The sequence below is a fragment of the Podarcis vaucheri genome (assembly GCF_965113315.1).
Source record: "Podarcis vaucheri genome assembly, chromosome: 11".
In the NCBI taxonomy this organism is placed as follows: Eukaryota; Metazoa; Chordata; class Lepidosauria; order Squamata; family Lacertidae; genus Podarcis; species Podarcis vaucheri.
Genome location: NC_138749.1, coordinates 20,171,652 through 20,190,106, shown reverse-complemented (window position 1 = coordinate 20,190,106; position 18,455 = coordinate 20,171,652). Strand labels below are relative to the sequence as shown.

At 43.7% G+C, this 18,455-nt stretch overlaps 2 protein-coding genes across 2 annotated transcripts in view; one reads left to right on the top strand and one right to left on the bottom strand.

The window, feature by feature from the left end:
• RIMOC1 (RAB7A interacting MON1-CCZ1 complex subunit 1) overlaps positions 1-18,455 on the bottom strand; it is a 375,501-nt gene that overhangs the window by 44,544 nt on the left and 312,502 nt on the right. The gene's annotated exons all lie outside the window — the stretch shown is intronic.
• Positions 1-18,455, top strand: part of OXCT1 (3-oxoacid CoA-transferase 1) — a 51,323-nt gene that overhangs the window by 1,906 nt on the left and 30,962 nt on the right. Inside the window, exons 2-7 of the mRNA XM_082242162.1 lie at positions 3,666-3,774; positions 5,686-5,776; positions 10,938-11,073; positions 14,306-14,455; positions 14,998-15,104; positions 17,113-17,173. Coding sequence (XP_082098288.1) covers positions 3,666-3,774; positions 5,686-5,776; positions 10,938-11,073; positions 14,306-14,455; positions 14,998-15,104; positions 17,113-17,173 — 654 coding nt within the window. The remainder of the gene's footprint in view (positions 1-3,665; positions 3,775-5,685; positions 5,777-10,937; positions 11,074-14,305; positions 14,456-14,997; positions 15,105-17,112; positions 17,174-18,455) is intronic.

Below are 18,455 nucleotides of genomic sequence, written 5' to 3'. Positions count from 1 at the left end.
TATTTATACGGGTACCTACTGAGAAGATCCATAAGAAAGCAACTGTACTAAAGACATTACAGTGGTACCTCAGGTTACATACACTTCAGGTTACAGACTCCGCTAACCCAGAAATACTACCTCGGGTTAAGAACTTTGCTTCAGGATGAGAACAGAAATCGTGTGGCGGCAGCAGGAGGCCCCATTAGCTAAGGTGGTGCTTCAGGTTAAGAACAGTTTCAGGTTAAGAACAGACCTCCAGAACGAATTAAGTTCTTAACCCAAGGTACCACTGTATTGTGCAACTAAGCAATGCTTTTTTGCGGTGGCGGCGGCAAATTTTGTCCTTGCTCAGGGCACCATATTTATTACCAAAGTCCGCCCCTGGTCTAATCCTCTTCTAAAGCCATCCAAGTTGGTGGCTGCCATTGCCTCTTATGAGAGCAAGTTCCATGGCTCTGCTTCTAGTCTCCTGCTTTGGGAAGGAAGACAGGGTGTGTCTTCCTAGGACTCTGTCACTGGGGAGGGAAGCAATAGCATAGGCTTAGCTTTGTTGTGCCATAGACTCAGGCCCTCTGGGCTCTTCTGCTCTTGTCTAGAAGTGCCACAACTTTCAGCTGTCTGCGCTGGAGGTTGGGCATTCTTGTTCTGCAAGTGAGCATGTAATCCTGTGCTGGTACCTAGCAATCTCTTGTTTATTGGGACGCTGCTTCAGGTGTTGTCCCCTGTTCTAGATTTCCTGACAAGGTAATGGAAACCTTGTAGGCCAGATTTAATGTCACACCAATAGATGCCACAGAATTCCCCTCCCTCCCTCCTCATTCTGCTCTTGGAGGATTCCCCAGAGGAAGGTTAAGTAGAAGTCCTTCATTGGACGCCACAATTCAGTGTCACCCAGTGTTTTTAACATGCTGGACACAACTTTTCTCAATGTGCATAATATTGACTCACAAAGTTTCCATATGCAGAAATTTGGACGACTACTCCAGTATAAATTGGAGACTAGCTGTAGCTCTGTGTCAAAGGATAAATGACTTTGACCTAGTCGGCACACTTTGACTGGCTGAGAGATGTGTCCTTGTTGGAGAAAGGGTTGCTTGGGGTTTCTGTTGTTGTGCCAGTGTTGATGAAGCATAGCATGTGACTTTCCAGGCCGGGGAGAATTGTTGGCTGGTTCTTCTTAAAGTATCTTGTGCAGAAGGCTGTCAGAAGCGTCTGGTTAAGAAATCCTGAGTGCTCCATTGCTCATTATTTCTGGGCTTTAATAGTAAGGAAAATGAGTCCCTCCCCCTCCTATTTTATGTTGTATATCTGCTTAATAATCTGATTACAAATATGACATAATTTTACATATTTGGTCAGGCCAGGAGACATCTCAGATTTTTGTAAATAGGTAAAGAGTAGTGGAGATGTCATAGGATTACATGCAGGATGTGTTGTTGTTGTTAACCAAATTTACTCCTAGCTACAAAACAGGATTGGACCCTCTGGGCCAACCACTTCTTGCAGGGAAGTAACACGTAGAGCCAAACCAAGCTGGATTGAAGTCCTGCCAATCAGTTGATATCAAATGCCCATTGGGTGATGTCACTTGATTGACCATGGTTTTAGAAAAATGGCCTGAGAGCCCAAAATGGAATCCCTGCTGGGCCAAACTGGTCCATGGATTGGAAGTTCCCCACCCTGCTGTATCAGAATGCAGCCTAAGACTACATTTCTAAGATCATTTATTAGGGAGTACTGTATGTTTCAAGGGACGCGGGTGGCGCTGTGGGTTAAGCCACAGAGCCTAGGACTTGCTGATCAGAAGGTCGGTGGTTCGAATCCCCGCAACAGGTTGAGCTCCCATTGCTTGGTCCCTGCTCCTGCCAACCTAGCAGTTCAAAAGCACATGAAAGTGCAAGTAGATAAATAGGTACCGCTCCGGTGCGAAGGTAAACAGCGTTTCCGTGCGCTGCTCCGGTTCACCAGAAGAGGCTTAGTTATGCTGGCCATGTGACCCGGAAGCTGTACGCCGGCTCCCTCGGCCAGTAAAGCGAGATGAGCGCTGCAACCCCAGAGTCGGTCACTACTGGACCTAATGGTCAGGGGTCCCTTTACCTTTACCTTACTGTATGTTTCATAGAATTCAGTAGAACCTGCTGCTGACTAAATATACTTGCACTGCCAGGAATCTGGTTTATTAAGAGGTTTACCTGGCGTTGCCATTTAGAAACACCCACAAGGTGACTGACACGTAGTTGAAATTCCAATAGAAAGGGTTTTAACTGCAATAGAATCAACATCTTACTGTGTTGTCTTAGCTATGTCTACTCAGAGGTACTGTAAGTCCTGTTGAATTGAATGGAGCTTACTTCCAGGGAAGTAGGGTTATGATTGCAGCCTTAGAGCCTTGGATAACTTAAGACTTTGTGTTGTTTACTCAGATGGCAAAACTATTTTCAAAAATAATAAAGAATTGTAAATAAATTTTAAATAGGAACAATTGTATGTCATTTTACAATACAGTATATGTTAGTATGACTAGACAGATCCTTGTTTATTTAAAAATATTTATATATTGTTCTTTATAAGATATACCACATTAGTTTTACTATTTAAAATAAAACACTCAGCTTTGAAGTTCACTGAGTCACCTTGGGCCAGTCACTAACCTACCCCCCCCCAGGGTTGTTATTCTATGAGGATAAAATGGGGTGGGGGTGGGGACCAAGTATGACACATTGAGCTCCTTGGAAGAAAGATAGGATATGAATGGAATTTATAAAATAAAATAATAAAATAAAATAAAATCCATAAGTATCCATGTCTGCAGAATCAGAATGAAATTTAATGGCTTCAATGGAATTTACTTCCTACAGGATTTTAGCCTGTGATCTGTGGCAATTGCTTCTAAGTTAGTCTTTTTAGGGTTGGAGCATAAAGTTTCTTAACTCTGATTCTGCAAGCTTGTGAAGCTCAGGCATTTTGTTGAAATCTGAAATATACTCACCCTTGCCCTAGTTGCATGTCTAGAGAAAATATATTTCCTAGGAGTTGCTTAAGATAGTAGTACTGTCTGTTCAGACACTGTTTTCTTTAATTAAAAATGTGACCAGACATATCGAGGACAGACCCCATAAATGTGGTTTTGGAAATTCAAGTTTACAATATGTTAATTGCTTAAGAGTATTGGTATTTGTAATAATACCCTTACTTCCAAGCTGCAAGGAATAAACAAAGAATTTAAATCTTTCCCCTACTGTCCTTCACCTAAATACAGTATTTGCTAAAGTGATTCAGAGCTCATATTAGGCAGAGCATGGCTGGAACTGCAGTTCCTTCTGATGTTTCAGGGTGCATTGCCTGAAAACCTTCAAGCACAGTGGCTAGAAATTTGCTCTTTGAAAAAGGAAGGAAAGCAAGCAAGCAGAGATTATTGGGAAATTCTGCATCACATTTATTTTATTAGTCTGGTTGTATAAAATGGCAGCATACATGTCGTTTTGACCATAGTGACGTACACCCTTCAAATCTAGTGTTGCCCATGAGCCTCTAGCATGCATTCTTTGCACTTTCTGATCAGCACAAATTCCTTGTGCATGTCTTTCTAAAAACTGCTGGTGAGATATCCTTTGTTACTGTGAATGAGCACCTAAGGTTGTACCTTGACGCTGTCTCCCCTTTGTTTCTTCTACTCTTTCTAGAGCTGTGGCTGCTATTTTTCAACAAGCAGCCGCCACAACACCCAGTTTTATAATGATCCGGTGGAAGCAGTAAAAGACATACCCAATGGGGCCACTCTCCTCGTTGGTGGTAAGTACTTTGGAATCTACTTGCTCTTCGCCAAATGAATTCCTTGCTCAGTTCTATAAATTGGAAACATTTCTGCCACTCCATGAACATAAATGAACATAATGCAGTGGTACCTTGGTTCCCAAACTCAATCCGTTCTGGAAGTCCGCTTGACTACCAAAACGTTTGCAAACCAAGGCATGGCTTCTGATTGGTGCCGGAAACAATGCTGACAGCCAAAACGGACATTTGGCTTCCAAAAAACATTTGCAAGCCAGAACACTTACCTCCGGGTTTGCAATGTTTGGGAGCCAAGCCATTTGGGACCCAAGGTACCACTGTAAAGGATTTCTAGGCAGTTGGTAAAATGGGGGAAAGGCTGTAGGTTAGTGGTAGAACAGCTGGTTTGCATGCAGAAAACCAAGGTTCAAACCCTGGAGAGCCTCTGCCAGTCAGTGCTGGTAATCCCATACAGCTTCCTATGTTCCTGTGTAATAGGATTTAACCTGATTCCTTTCCCCTTGCAGTCTTCTATAGAAGCCTTCTCCAAACTTGGGTCCCCACAAATTGTTGGACTGCAATCCTCATCATCCCTAGCCAGATTGGCCAAGGGTGATTGGAGGCCAACAACCATCTGGGCACTCAAGGTTGGACAAGGAGTAGAGCTGGGCTTACCAGCCCCATTTCCAACCCTTGGGTGCTTTGGGGTTCTGCCCCATATGTATTTGGCCAAAGGTCTGGAAGGAACCTCTGTACATGGGTTCACTGCACAACTTGGAACCCTGATTAAACTGGGTTCTGACCTTGTGGAACGGCTACATGCCTACACCTGTATGTCAACAGAGGCCTTTTTCAGACCTTCTGCCAATTGTGTGAAGATCATGGGGTAGAGACAGTGGGTGTGGAACTGCTTCCCTTCTGCACATTCAATATGCATGTGATTTAGAAGATGAGAAAAAGGGCTTCCACTTTGATTGGACCAGGAAGTTGGGCTTCTGCCTCTGAACAGGAGCTGCTACCATCATTGGCTTCAAGGAACCAGCCTAGGAGTCACACCTAGTGCTTTAGAGCTGCAAAAACAGCTCCGCCTACTCAGACTTATTGTCTTCAGTGGGTCTGTGTATCTATGGGCTTTTCAGGGATGGTGTTAAAATGATGGGGAAGCAAGCATAAAACACTTTTATGAGTAACGTTTCTAGGGCAGGGTGAGGGCTTCAGAATGCAGAGTTCTCACGTCAGGGCATTAAAAATACTTAAAGCTGAGAGCTCTTAAGACTATAAAGGGCTGTGGTTTGGTCTCTGCTGACTTCAGAACTGTACCTTTATCACCAAGAGAATTGCTCTAGAAGTTGAACAGCCCAGGGCAATAGAAAGATAAGTAAAGGAAGCATTGTGTACGTTCTTTTATTGTTGTAAAGGGAGAGTCGTTATATAGGCCAGTAATTTCACAAAGGGGAGACCAGTGCAGAGTTCAGTTAAGAAGGAAGCTGCGTTGGTCTTGCCCACCTGTCAAAGTTAGTCCGCAGAGGTGAGGGAGAATTGAACTGCTGCTTTCTGCAGGTTTGAGTGTTTCCACCCATGGTTTCAGGTGCTAGTTGGTTTTTTTGCCGCTTGGCAAACCACATCATTTGATCACAACACTTAGATTTAATAGGATCCGTGTGTTTTGGGTCAGCTTACTAGTGGGCTGAAATTTGTGGTCTCCATTGGCCCTTCCCATTCTCCATATCTTCTGGGTATGCAAACAAAAATGGGGGTTGTGTTGGCTTTGAAGACCAGCGTAACATGGGAGATATCCCTTCTTCTGGGTTGGAAGGCAGGGTCCATCATGTGCTGCTGAAGAAGGTCCCTGCTTGAGGTGAACGGATGGTTGATGGTGGGTCATTTTTTTGCAATGGAGATGTTCACTGCTGAATAATTTGTGTTGCATAGGTTTTGGGCTCTGTGGCATCCCTGAGAACCTCATAGGAGCACTGTTGAAGACTGGTGTAAAAGGGATAACCGCTGTCAGTAACAATGCAGGGTACGTGTGCATCTGTTCTTGGAATAGATTTTGTACAAAATCTAATTGGGATTCCCTTTTTGCAAACTGGTGATGGACCCCAGCCTGTGTATGTGTGAGGAAGCACCCTGGTTTCCCTCTGGAGGAACCCACATTTCAAAATAGAAGACTGTTTTGGCATAAAGTGCCATACATTTATACAGTGGTGCCTTGGTTCTCAAATTTAATCCGCTGTGGAAGTCCGTTCCAAAACCAAAGCGTTCCAAAACCAAGGTACGCTTGGATTAATCCGTTCCAGACTTTTAAAAACAACCCCGAAAACATGAATTTAACATGGATTTTACTATCTAATGAGACCATTGATCCATAAAATGAAAGCAATAAACAATGTACTGCAGTCTCACAATCAGTCAGTAAGTAGCTGAACTGGGTTCCACACAGTCACAAAAACAAAAAGGGCCGCAAAATAAATAGCAAAAACAGACAGACCTCAGCGTGACACTCAAAACGGAAGTGTGGCACTCAAAATGAAAGCGTAACACTTGAAACGGAGCACATTCATCTTCCAAAAAAAGTTCGCAAACCGGAGCACTTACTTCCAGGTTTGCAGTGTTTGGGTTCCAAGTTGTTTGAGTACCAAGGCGTTTGACAACCAAGGTACCACTGTAATTAATAATAACTTGAAATGATGAGGCTGGTACTATGCTAAATGCATTATATACAAGTGCAATGAGGGCTGAGCTGCCAGTGGCTGCCGTGCTTGGTTACATTCACATAAGCAGAGCACCGAGACCAGCATTTTCATTTAAATTAACTTTGTCCCATGTTATCAGTGTTAGCGAGTGTTTACAAAACACCAGAGGGATTTGGATGCTTGGTGTAAAAGACCTGAATCTGGTTAAACATTAATAAATAAATAAGGTTTTCCCTGATACTGCTATTTACAGTGTAGCTAAATGATAAGATCATGCTGATATCCTCTATAATCAAAACACTTTTAGTCTTTTTTCATTACCCAATTTGAATGTCATTGCTGGAAACTTGACACAGTACTTGGAATACATGAAATGCTCAAGTTTTTTTTTTTGGTGATGCTGAAGAATATATATGCACAAGATATACATATATCTATATATCTATAGCTATGCACACTATCCAGATAACCTTTTGTTATGGGACATCATGCAAATTGTGGAAACAAAGAAAATTATGCTTGTTGCACCCAGTGTTAATCTTCTGCAGTCCTTTACATATTCCCCCAGTGGGGGGCCGGATCTATTACTTTTCTTTTGACTTCAGTCGTATATTTTCTTAATGCGTGTCAAAAGGGGACAAAGGGTATATGGGGCCACGATGACAAATATTGGCTAAGTTCCTGGGCGACCTATTTTAAATTCTGCATCCCTTGATGCTGGCACCAGTTTCAGCATTCCTGAGTGCCTGGCTCAACCAGTTGCTTTGCTGCCCTACGCTACACCTGTGAAGAAGCTCACTGAGGCATTTCCCCAGGGCTTGGGTTCCTGCTTTTTGTATGGGGGTTCTTGTTGTTGTTAATTAAATTTGTATACTGGTTGGGCACATTTGCAAATGAGTGAAATCAGAAAGCACAGGTGCTACAACCACACACACAATCTCTTCTCTCTCTCTCTCTCTCTCTCTCTCTCTCTCTCTCTCTCTCTTTCTTCTTCCTCCTCCTCCTCCTCCTCCTCCCCCTCTTCTTCTTCTTCTTCTTCTTCTTCTTCTTCTTCTTCTTCCCCCCACCTCCAAAAAATAAGACTGCATGTTGATTTGCAGCCTCTTTCTATGCAACACTGGCTTGCCTATGGATTTATTTGCTTTCATTTCACCTCACAACGGCACCCAATTCTCACCTTGAAATAAATGGAAATACATATTTGGACCAGCCCAACTGGTCCTAAATTATTTTAGCATATTTCACCAGAAGTTAACTGTGTGTATTTTTGAACTGACAGTGTCAACCCTGCACACTTCAGAACAGCACTTTATTTTTTATAGGGGGAAGGTTACTTCAGCATTCTGGCAGGTCAGACAGTCCCGGTAATAATTCCTAACATTCGGAGGCTCTGAATATTCTCACACTGTTGACAGGGTTGTTTGCTATTCAGGCGACAAACGAGGAATGGAAACACGGGAGGGTTTCCAACCCTGAAGTCAGCCACTGCATTGGAACAGTCTGTCATGCAGGAGAGACACAAAGATTAACCTTGGCTTGCAGCCCCTATTAGATGTCATTTAAAATTTATTTATTTATTTATTTGGTTCTTCGAATTACAGTTTTACAATCACATATCCAACATGCAACATAAAAACAAGATTCCAAAGAATCTCCTGGACTCCCCTCCTCCCCTTTGTGGGTCCTATTGTTAGCCATTCCTTCCTGAATCTTTTATAGTAATCCATCTCCATTAAATCCAAAATTCACCATTAAACTACAAGTGTTATTCCAATCCTACTAACAATTTTAACTGTTTAGAATGGTTTTTAAGGTAAATTATAAATTTCCCCCATTCTTTATTAACATTTTGGTCTTCCTGATTTCTGATTCTTCTGGTCATTTTTGCCATTTCAGCATAATCCATCAACTTAGTCTGCCATTCTTCTCTGGTCGGGACTTTATCTTCTTTCCAGGCCCTATTAGATGTCATTTGTTAGGCTTGTGTTGTGAGTATTGTGACTGACTGCATGATATCCATAATGTATAACATGAAGGAGGGGACCCCTAAAAGCTTGAGGTTTCCTTGTCTGTTGTGCTTCTATTTCCTTCACCCTCAGAGTGACCAAGAAACAGAAGCTGTTCTAGGAAAAAGAGAGCACACAAATGAACTGAACCGAGCTGGGGTGGAGAACCTTTGGCTATTCAGTTGTGGTTGGCCTTCAACTCCCAAGAGAGCTCCAGCCAGCATGGTGGTAGCCAGGGATGATGGGAGCTGTAGTCCAGCAACACCTGGAAAGCTACTGGGTCCCAATCCTTGGCCCAGAGGAGGGCTTTCCAAACTTGGGTAGAGACAATTGGTTGGACCACAACTCCCATCATCCTAGCTAGCAGCCAGTGGTCTGCGACGATGGGAACTGTAGTCCCAAAAAACAGCTGGAGACCCATGTTTGGGAAACACTGGCCTAGAGCACTGGTCTTCAACTGGTGGGTCTGGGACCCACTACTAATCCCATTTGGATCTCAAGAGGAGCACTGCCGGCATGCAAGTACAGTGGTACCTCTGGTTATGAACTTAATTCGTTCTGGAGGTCCATTCTTAACCTGAAACTGTTCTTAACCTGAGGTACTGTTCTTAACCTGAGGTATTTCCATATGTATACAGTAGTACTTCGGGTTACATATGCTTCAGGTTACAGACTCCGCTAACCCAGAAATAGTGCTTCAGGTTAAGAACTTTGCTTCAGGATGAGAACCCGAGGTACCACTGTATCTGAATTAGTGATGCTGAGATCAAAGTAGGTAATGCAGGTTGTTCGCTCTTGCTTCCTGCCTGTGAGTTAAAGTGGTTCATCTCTCTCTGTGTGTGTTTCTGTGGATGGAGGCATGGCTTTGCTTAGGGGCACCGACAACTCTTTAGAAACATGATTCTGTTATCTTATCGCTTTCCATAAGCTCAGCTTTGCAGCGTTGTCTAATGACCCCGTCCAGCCCCGTTTCCTATCTGATAATTACTGGATGATAATTTCTGTGTAGTTCACATCCGGCAGTTTAAAAGCCTTGGGGCAGCATTAAATCTTGCCTATCCTACCCACTCCTGTTCCTGACTTCATTCGCCAAGTCCTTTTCACATTGGATCGAGGACAGCTGTCCCAGTTGGCCATAAAGCAAGTGGCTTATGGGGACTTTTATGACTTTATGGCTTGGAAGCAGCAGGAGTTAGGCAAGGAGCCAGCCTTGCAGGATATTTTGCCAGATGGGCCAGTCCTATAACCTAGGAAGAGCAAGCGAGCAAATTGAAAAATTCCATATAATTATTGAATTCTGAATTACAGTGTGTCCTCTATCCAAACTATCCTCACACTGAAGAAGATAATACACTCACAATTCCCATTCCTGGCACCCCCAGATTTAGGTGGGGAAAATAATGCCAGTTGGTGTACACTATTGTTTCCCAAACTTGGGCCTCCAGCTTTCTTTTTTTTGAACTACAATTCCCATCATCCTTCACCACTGGTCCTGCTAGCTAGGGATGATGGGAGTTGTAGTCCAAAAATGGTTGGAGACCTAAGTTTGGGAAACACTGGTATAGATCAAAAGTAAGGAGCCTCAGGACTGGGGTGGGACGGTGGAGAATGTGACCTTCCAGCCCTCCTTATCTGGACCTCAGGACTCTTACCAGGGCACACCTTCTCTTGCAACTTGACACCGCTTACTGTCTTTGCTTCATCCCATCGTTGATGTTCTTTGCCTTGAACTCTGATTATGAACTCTTGGTCTCCTGGGTGGAGGATAGAGAGGGGAGAAACTAGCTTAATGAAAGTGATATTTACATTCATTCTCCACCCGCTGTTGACCCTGGTGCTGCCCATCTCTAGCAAGTGGCCCTTGGAAGGTTGTCAGAAGGGGAGGAGGCAAAAAATGGTCCCCCACTCCTAGTACAGTCGTACCTTGGTTTTCAAATAGCTTTAGTTCTTGAACGTTTTGGCTCCTGAACGCTGCAAACCCAGAAGTGAGTGTTCCGGTTTGCGAACTATTTTTGGAAGCTGAACGTCCGATGGGGCTTCTGCGGCTTCCGATTGGCTGCAGGAGCTTCCTGCAGCCAATCAGAAGCCACGCTTTGGTTTCCGAACATTTTGGAAGTTGAACCGACTTCCGGAAGAGATTCTGTACGACTTCTGAGGTACGACTGTATAGACAAATGAATTAGGTGCATGGATGGTCTGCCAGCTTCCTTTTGTTACTGACAAGATGTAAGCACAAACTGATTGCCTCATGGCCGGTCCAGCTGTGTGATACAGTTAGTGCCACCTAGTGATGGGCCTTTGCAATTCTGGCACAGAGGCACTTGTGCAGGTTATTGCATGCAAAACTCAAAGGGTGATGCCAAGTATGGCATATCTATCTTATTTTCCCTTTTGGAAGGCGGGTGCCCCAGGGTGGAATTTTCATGATATTCTGTGGCATTCGTTTTGTTGTAACCGTCGCCCAACAACTTTTTCTGTGCAGGGTAGACAATTTTGGGCTGGGACTCTTACTCCAAACGAAGCAAATCAAGCGCATGGTGTCGTCCTACGTTGGGGAGAACGCAGAGTTTGAGCGGCAGTATTTATCTGGAGAACTGGAGGTTGAGCTTACGCCACAGGTACAAAACTTTCTTAAGGGGCTAAATATTTTTTTAAGAATATGTGTTTCATTGTTTAGCTAATGAATTTATAGATACGCATGCAACACACACACACACACAAACAAACAAAAATGGAATACTAAAACAAGATACTGAGCAGTGCCATCTAACAATTAACAAAAGGAAATGAACAAATAAATACATTTTTAACAGGCCTGTAGATCACATCACAGCTGGCTCCTCTTGGATTTGGCAGGAGAAGGTGTTCCAGAGAATCGCTGCTTTGGAAAGAGACTGCTTCTGCTTTGTCACCAGACGTCAGCCTGCTAGCTGTGGGGTTTTAAAACAGTTATACCTAATAGAGTGAACCTTGACTTCTTGGCCTGTTCTGGGTGGGGTTAGACTCCCCTGGAAGTCTGTAGCAAGGTTTATCCTGGATCCAACATTTTCACCAGAGGCTCAGAACGTCTGTTTTCAGATCCTGTTGGTTCACCAGCTAAGGCCCCTTTTGGACAGAGATGAGTTGGCCACTGTACTACTCCAGACTAGATGATTCAATGTGTTTCATGTGGGGCTGCCCTTGAAGACAACTTGGAACTTCCACCTAGTCCAACACGTGGCTTCCAAGGAACTTAAGGGAGCTCCTCTTGGAACTTGCATAGCCCCTGTTCCAAAATAGCTGTGTAGGTTTCCAGTTCATTTCCAGGCCCAACATCAGTGTTTGAAGCCCTGAATGACTTAGGCTTGTGAAACATGGACCACTTATAAAGACCAACTCATTGAAAGATTCCATCAAAGGTGTCTCTGAAAATTTTTACACATCACTCGGGAAGACAGGCCAACTAATGCCAGTGTACTGGAAGAAGCAAAGATCACCAGTGGTGAAGCAATGATTCTTAAACATCAGCTTCATTGGACTGGTCATGTTGTGCCAATGTCTGATTATCGTCTTCCAAAGCAACTACTCTATTCCAAACTTTAAAATGGAAAGTGTAATGCCCGTGGTCAACAAAAGAGGTTTAAAGACTCTCTCAAGGCAAATCTTAAAAAATGTAGTATAAACACCGACAACTGGGAAACACTGGCCTGCAAGCACTCCAGTTGGAGAACAGCCTTTACCAAAGGTGTCATGGGCTTTGAAGACACTCGAACTCAGGACGCAAGGGAGAAATGTGCTAGGAGGAAGTCACGCTTGGCAAACCCTCACCAAGATCAATTCCACTGGGAAACCAATGTCCCCACTGTGGAAGGACGTGTAGATCCAGAATTGGCCTCCATAGTCACTTACGGACTCACTGTTAAAACCGTGTTTATGGAAGGCAATCTTACTCGGCTACAAGTTATCGCCAAAGAAGGCGGCTTAGGCCATCATATCTGAAAGACCACCTCTTTCCCCACAGACCCTCGTAGGAGTTGAGGTTGACAGAAGGGGCCCCTCTTGGTGTTCCACCACCCTTCGAGGCTCAGAGGACATTCTCCACAGCAGTCCCTTAGCTGTGAAATTCCCTCCCCATAGGGGTGTATTTGGCACTTCCATTATATACCTAAGAATCGCAGCATCACAGAAGTGTAGGGATGTCTTTACCCTGGTCTTTGACACCTGAGACACCCCATTCTCTTAACTAATTTGGTTTAAACCGTTCTTCATATTGTATTTTGAAACCTTCTGGCGAAGGGCGGCTAAGAAATCATAAGCTGGGGTAGCTCAGTTAGCAGAGCACGAGACTCTTCATCTCAGGGTTGTGGGCTTGAGCCCCACATTGGGCAAAAGATTCCCACATTGCAGGGGGTTGGACTGGATGACCCTCGTGGTCCCTTCAAATTCTAAGCCCAAACCAGGTGCCTTTTCCGCAGCTCAGTCTTATTTGTGGGAGTTTTTAGGGCTGACAGTTCTAACTGGCTGGACAGAAACGTTACTGCCACTTGCGGGTGTTTTTGGAAGAGTCAAATGTTCAAAACTAATCATGAGGAAAGTTACAGTAAATAGATAGCAGATAGTTCATAAGGCACACTTTTACCAATAGGTATTGGTATCTTAAAAAGCAGAGACATCACCTTGCCAACAAAGGTCCGTATAGTTAAAGCCATGGTTTTCCCAGTAGTGATGTATGGAAGTGAGAGCTGGACCATAAAGAAGGCTGATCGCCGAAGAATTGATGCTTTTGAATTATGGTGCTGGAGGAGACTCTTGAGAGTCCCATGGACTGCAAGAAGATCAAACCTATCCATTCTGAAGGAAATCAGCCCTGAGTGCTTACTAGAAGGACAGATCGTGAAGCTGAGGCTCCAATACTTTGGCCACCTCATGAGAAGAGAAGACTCCCTGGAAAAGACCCTGATGTTGAGAAAGATGGAGGGCACAAGGAGAAGGGGACAACAGAGGACGAGATGGTTGGACAGTGTTCTTGAAGCTATCAGCATGAGTTTGACCAAACTGCGGGAGGCAGTGGAAGACAGGAGTGCCTGGCGTGCTCTGGTCCATGGGGTCACGAAGAGTTGGACACGACTAAACAGCAACAGCAAATTGGGTGGGTAGATAAGAATTGTCAGAGACAGGTTTTTAAAGTACAGATGCTGCCATCTTGTGGGTCAAACTTAAGTATGGAATGAATTTATTCAGGCCTTTCTGAGATCAAGCAATTTTTTTTTGTAAGGTTTGCAGGTTTGCTGGCATGTTGAATTTCCTAGCAACAAAAAGTACTGTATCCTATCCATAAAACAGGCCACCGTTGCAAAGGTGGAATAAAGCAGGTTCTAGCCAGATTAGCAGTTGTCTGTTGCTCTGGCAGGATGTTCTCCCATAAAATATTTTCATGGACCTTTCTGCCTCTCTCTGTTGTCTTTGGGTGATCAGCTTTCATGTCATCATGGGATAGGCAGGAGTGGTTCTCCAGGCCAGGCAGCAGAGTGCTAAGAGAGCCTGTGACATCAGAGCAGGCCAGCCAATGAGATTCGAAACCCTAAGACCCATGTGTACCTTCTGTGAAACCAAATCCCTTAATGAGTGCTGTTCTGCATACTTTTGCATTCAGATGGCAGTACATGCCGTTTGAGGGGAAATGGAGCTGTTTGGTGGAAAGAAGGCAGAAGACGTCAAAGGGGAGAAAGCAGGAGAAGTAGGGAATTTGGGAACAGGATGCTGGACAAGAAGGGCCATTGGCCTGATCCTGCTGGCTCCACTTATGTCCTGAACAACCCGGGAATCTCTCTTGTTATCGGTCTCAGTACTTAACAGTTTCTTTCCTTCTAGGGCACCCTGGCTGAGCGCATTCGAGCAGGAGGAGCAGGTATCCCAGCTTTCTTCACCAGCACGGGGTATGGGACTTTAGTGCAAGAAGGAGGGGCTCCGATCAAATACAACACAGACGGTACTGTTGCCCTTGCCAGCGAGCCCAGAGAGGTAAAAGATCATGCTTGTGTGTTTTAATGGTGGAACTAGGGCAGTGGTAGGGGACCATCATTCTTGGGAAGAGAGAGTCCATAACAGACAGACAGAGGGCCTTCTCGGTGGTGGCGCCCGGCCAGTGAAACGCCCTCCCATCAGATGTCAAGGAAATAAGCAGCTATCTTATTTTTAAAAGACATCTGAAGGCAGCCCTGTTTAGGGATGTTTTTAATATTTAATGCTGTATTGTTTTTAACACTCGATTGGGAGCCGCCCAGAGTGGCTGGGGAAACTCAGCCAGATGGGCGGGGTATAAATAATAAATTATTATTATTATTATTATTATTATTATTAGTAGTAGTAGTAGTAGTAGTAGTATTAGTATTTTATTAGTATTAAAACCATGTGAGGCTTTTGACCAGTTAACGTCAGCCATGCCCCCATCCCTATTGCTTGGCATTCTGCAAAGGAATAATTTAAAATGCCAACATGGGAAGGAACAGTTTTCAAGATGAATAACTTTTCAAATATTTCCTCCCGCTCCTGACTTCTCACAGGTGAGGGAGTTTGATGGGCGACACTATATTATGGAAAAGTCGATAACGGGGGATTTTGCGCTAGTGAAGGCGTGGAAATCTGATCGCGCCGGGAACATTATCTTCAGGTACAGTATTGCACACAGAGCTAATGTGCTTTTCTCCAAAGCAGCAGTTTTCAAAGGGTTCGCCAGGAAATCTTGGACTTCCTTTGGAAGCTCACCAGAGTATCCTGAACGAGAAGATCAGTCATGTTGGACAAAGCTGACCCGTCAGTGTGCAAATGTTCTTCCCCTGTAATACGAATACGCAGCTCCAAGGGGCTTCCCCCCCTTGTGTTGGGATACACCTGCAGATCACATGGGGCATATTATGCTCACTTGACTTGTATAATAATTTAAATTTAATTTAAAAGTTGTTTAGCCCACTCTTCAGGGTTGGGTTTTTTTGGTTATGTTTAGGTTTTGAGTGTGTTAATGCAGACAGTTTTCACCCAGAGGGACCAATGGTCTGACACTGTTTCTTATAACCTGTGAAAAGTGGAGATTTAGGAAATATAAGCATTGAATAGAGAATGAATTTATAATGCTATAAAAAAATAGGGTCGATCTGAATTTTTTTAAAAAAGAAATCTGCATTTCTTGCTCGGTGCAACTCGGTCTGATCCTTATGTTTCCCTCCCCTTATGGTCTTGATTTATTGGCTACTTTAAAATGAGGCTGCATTTTAAATTGCACTTTAACCTGTATTTTAAATTGGCCCCCCCTCTATTTCCCCCCTATTATGTTTTTACTGTGATTTTATTGGTGTTAGCCACCCTGAGCACGGCTCTGGCCGGGGAGGGCGGGGTATAAATTCTTCTTCTTCTTCTTCTTCTTCTTCTTCTTCTTCTTCTTCACCCAAATTTGGTGAGCGCAGGGACTCGTTTAGCATTTAATAAAGCAAAGGTGTCCAGGAGGGGGCAGTAGAAGCCCAAACATTTTTTTATGTTGTATGATAAGCTCAGGATAGAGAGAAATATCTAGAAAATAGGATCCTTTGATTTAGTTTTGAGGCTGCTCTACCAAGGCTTAGAGTCTGTGCCTTAGACCATCATTTGAGACACATTATCAGAAAAACTTGACACCCGTATAACGATGGGATTGACCCCCTGTTTTCTCTGCTCACCAACCCCCCCCCCCATTCCCTTCCCCTTCTTCCCCCATGTACAACACAATCAAACAAAGAGAGCTCATTTCAAGGAATGGAGAGTTGCTCTTGCACTTGTTTCTCACATGCATCTGGTCGGCCACTGTAAGAACAGGATGCTGGACTAGATAGGCCATTGGCCTGATCTTGCAGGCTCTTCTTACGTTTTTATATTCTTAAACATATGTCTGATTTTTATATAACCTCCCCCCTCCCCAGAAAAAAACAACCAATATTGTGTTTGCCATGGACCTTGGTTTGCTAGTGGGAATCTTCTGAGTAGAATTAATTTTATAATGAATGATTTTAGAGTGTTGTTTATGCTATACTTTTATACTTTTATACTGTTTTATTGTTGTTAGCCGCCCTGAGCCCGGCTTCGGCTGGGGAGGGCGGGATATAAATAAAATTTATTATTATTATTATTAGAAGGCAATGAAGTATTTCTGCAGCTAAGTTTTGCTCTTCCCTCATTCAATGGTCAAATAGGTGTCACAAATGATGTGCAACTTGGATAATCTCCTTTCTCCCCTCCACGTTGCAAAATGTGCCCTGGATGTTCACCCTCTTGCCCATTTTATTTAGCTGGGAGTAAACACTGCTGAACTCAGTGGAACCTACTTCCCAGTTGACACTTAGAAGGAGCGCATTGCAAAGTCCCCCACCCCTTCTTTTAAACAGTAGCACACATGCACACAAACACACACTGCATGGTAAACAAGCCTGCAATTTTAAATGTGTTCTTAAACATATCCTAGGTATGCAAAGGTCTGTATGTTACCTCCTTACTGCTATCTTCTCCCCCCTCCCGAATTCCTTTAAATTTAGGTTGACCCAGTGCTTTCCCTGATATTACAGTAATATAATAGCCTGAATGTGAGCAGAAAATACTCTCCTATCTTTTGCTTTCAGTTAACTTTCCCTCCCCCTTTTCTCTGCCTCAAATAGGAAAACGGCAAGAAACTTTAACCAGCCCATGTGTAAAGCTGCCAGAACAACTGTAGTAGAGGTAAGGTCAAACAATTTGTACTTCAAAGCTTGCAAGGACTCCTTACAGATCTTTGCGAATTGCTCAGATGAAGTTGACAGATGCTGTATACATGCATAACTGAAACCAGGCGTGATGTTCTGCTCCAGTTGAAGATGATATGCCTTTACCTGCAGCAGGGATGGAAGAGGGAAGGATTTTGGAAAAACCCAAATGATGATAAGCTGTGGTATCATCTGCGTAAACGTAAAACCTGAACACCTGTTTCTGGTAAACAACTACGAAAGGCCTAGTGCTCACCTGAGGCCTGCGGGCTGAAGGTGGAGACCCCCAAGATTTAATGTTCCTCCACCAACTAAACTAAACTATATTAAAATTCCATTGCATAGAAAGCGATATCAGCAGGGACGATTGCAGTCCTCAGAGTGGTTTAACAGTCTGTCCCTCTTCCCAGGGAACTATGGGAATTGTAGCTCTGTGAGGGGCAATAGGGGTCTCCTCACAACTCCCAGTACCCTGAGCACACTACATTTCCCAGGATTCTTTGGGGGAAGCCATGACTGTTTTAAAACAGCATCATACCACTTTCAGGTATAGTGCAGATGAGATCTTCAGCAGCTGTATGCTGGCATACCAGTCTTCCCATGCTTGTGCTTATGTAGCCAAAACCTCACTGACGCTCAAGAGAAGAAGTACCCAGCAGACTTGAGGTAATAATTATACACAGACAGAAAATCAAATCTATAGCTAAAATATATCCTAGAAGGTGGGGAAGCAGCTACACAAAAAGTAAATGTTGTAGAATACTGACAGACTGAAAAATGGGGAAACTGAGAACTAGGTAGCAGAAGGAAATAGAATAGGCTGGGCAGAACAGGCTTATGTGAATATATAGATTATATAGAGATCTATATAACCATCTTGTTTTCTGGATGGCAGTTCCTGGTTCACACTGAGAAGCTATTTTTGGACTCCCCCAGACAGCCTGTTTATTGAGCTTTTACTCCAATCTGCTTATCCAAAACTTACTCAGAGGTTATTTTATAAATAAAATTTGTTTCTCACCCTTTCTCCCAAATGAGCCCAGGGTGGTATATGTCCAATTTTTCACTTGAGCTTTCAATCCGATTTGTTTGCAGGGAAGATTTATGACTGTCAGCATTCATCCTGATTTTCTGGTTGCTCTCCTAGCTCCAAAAGATTCTGTGGTGGTGGTGATTTTTTAAAAGAGATTTGTTGAGCCAGGGCAAACAGAGCAACTTTGAGGCACTTTTAATTTCACAAACCTGAGTTTCCAGTGTGC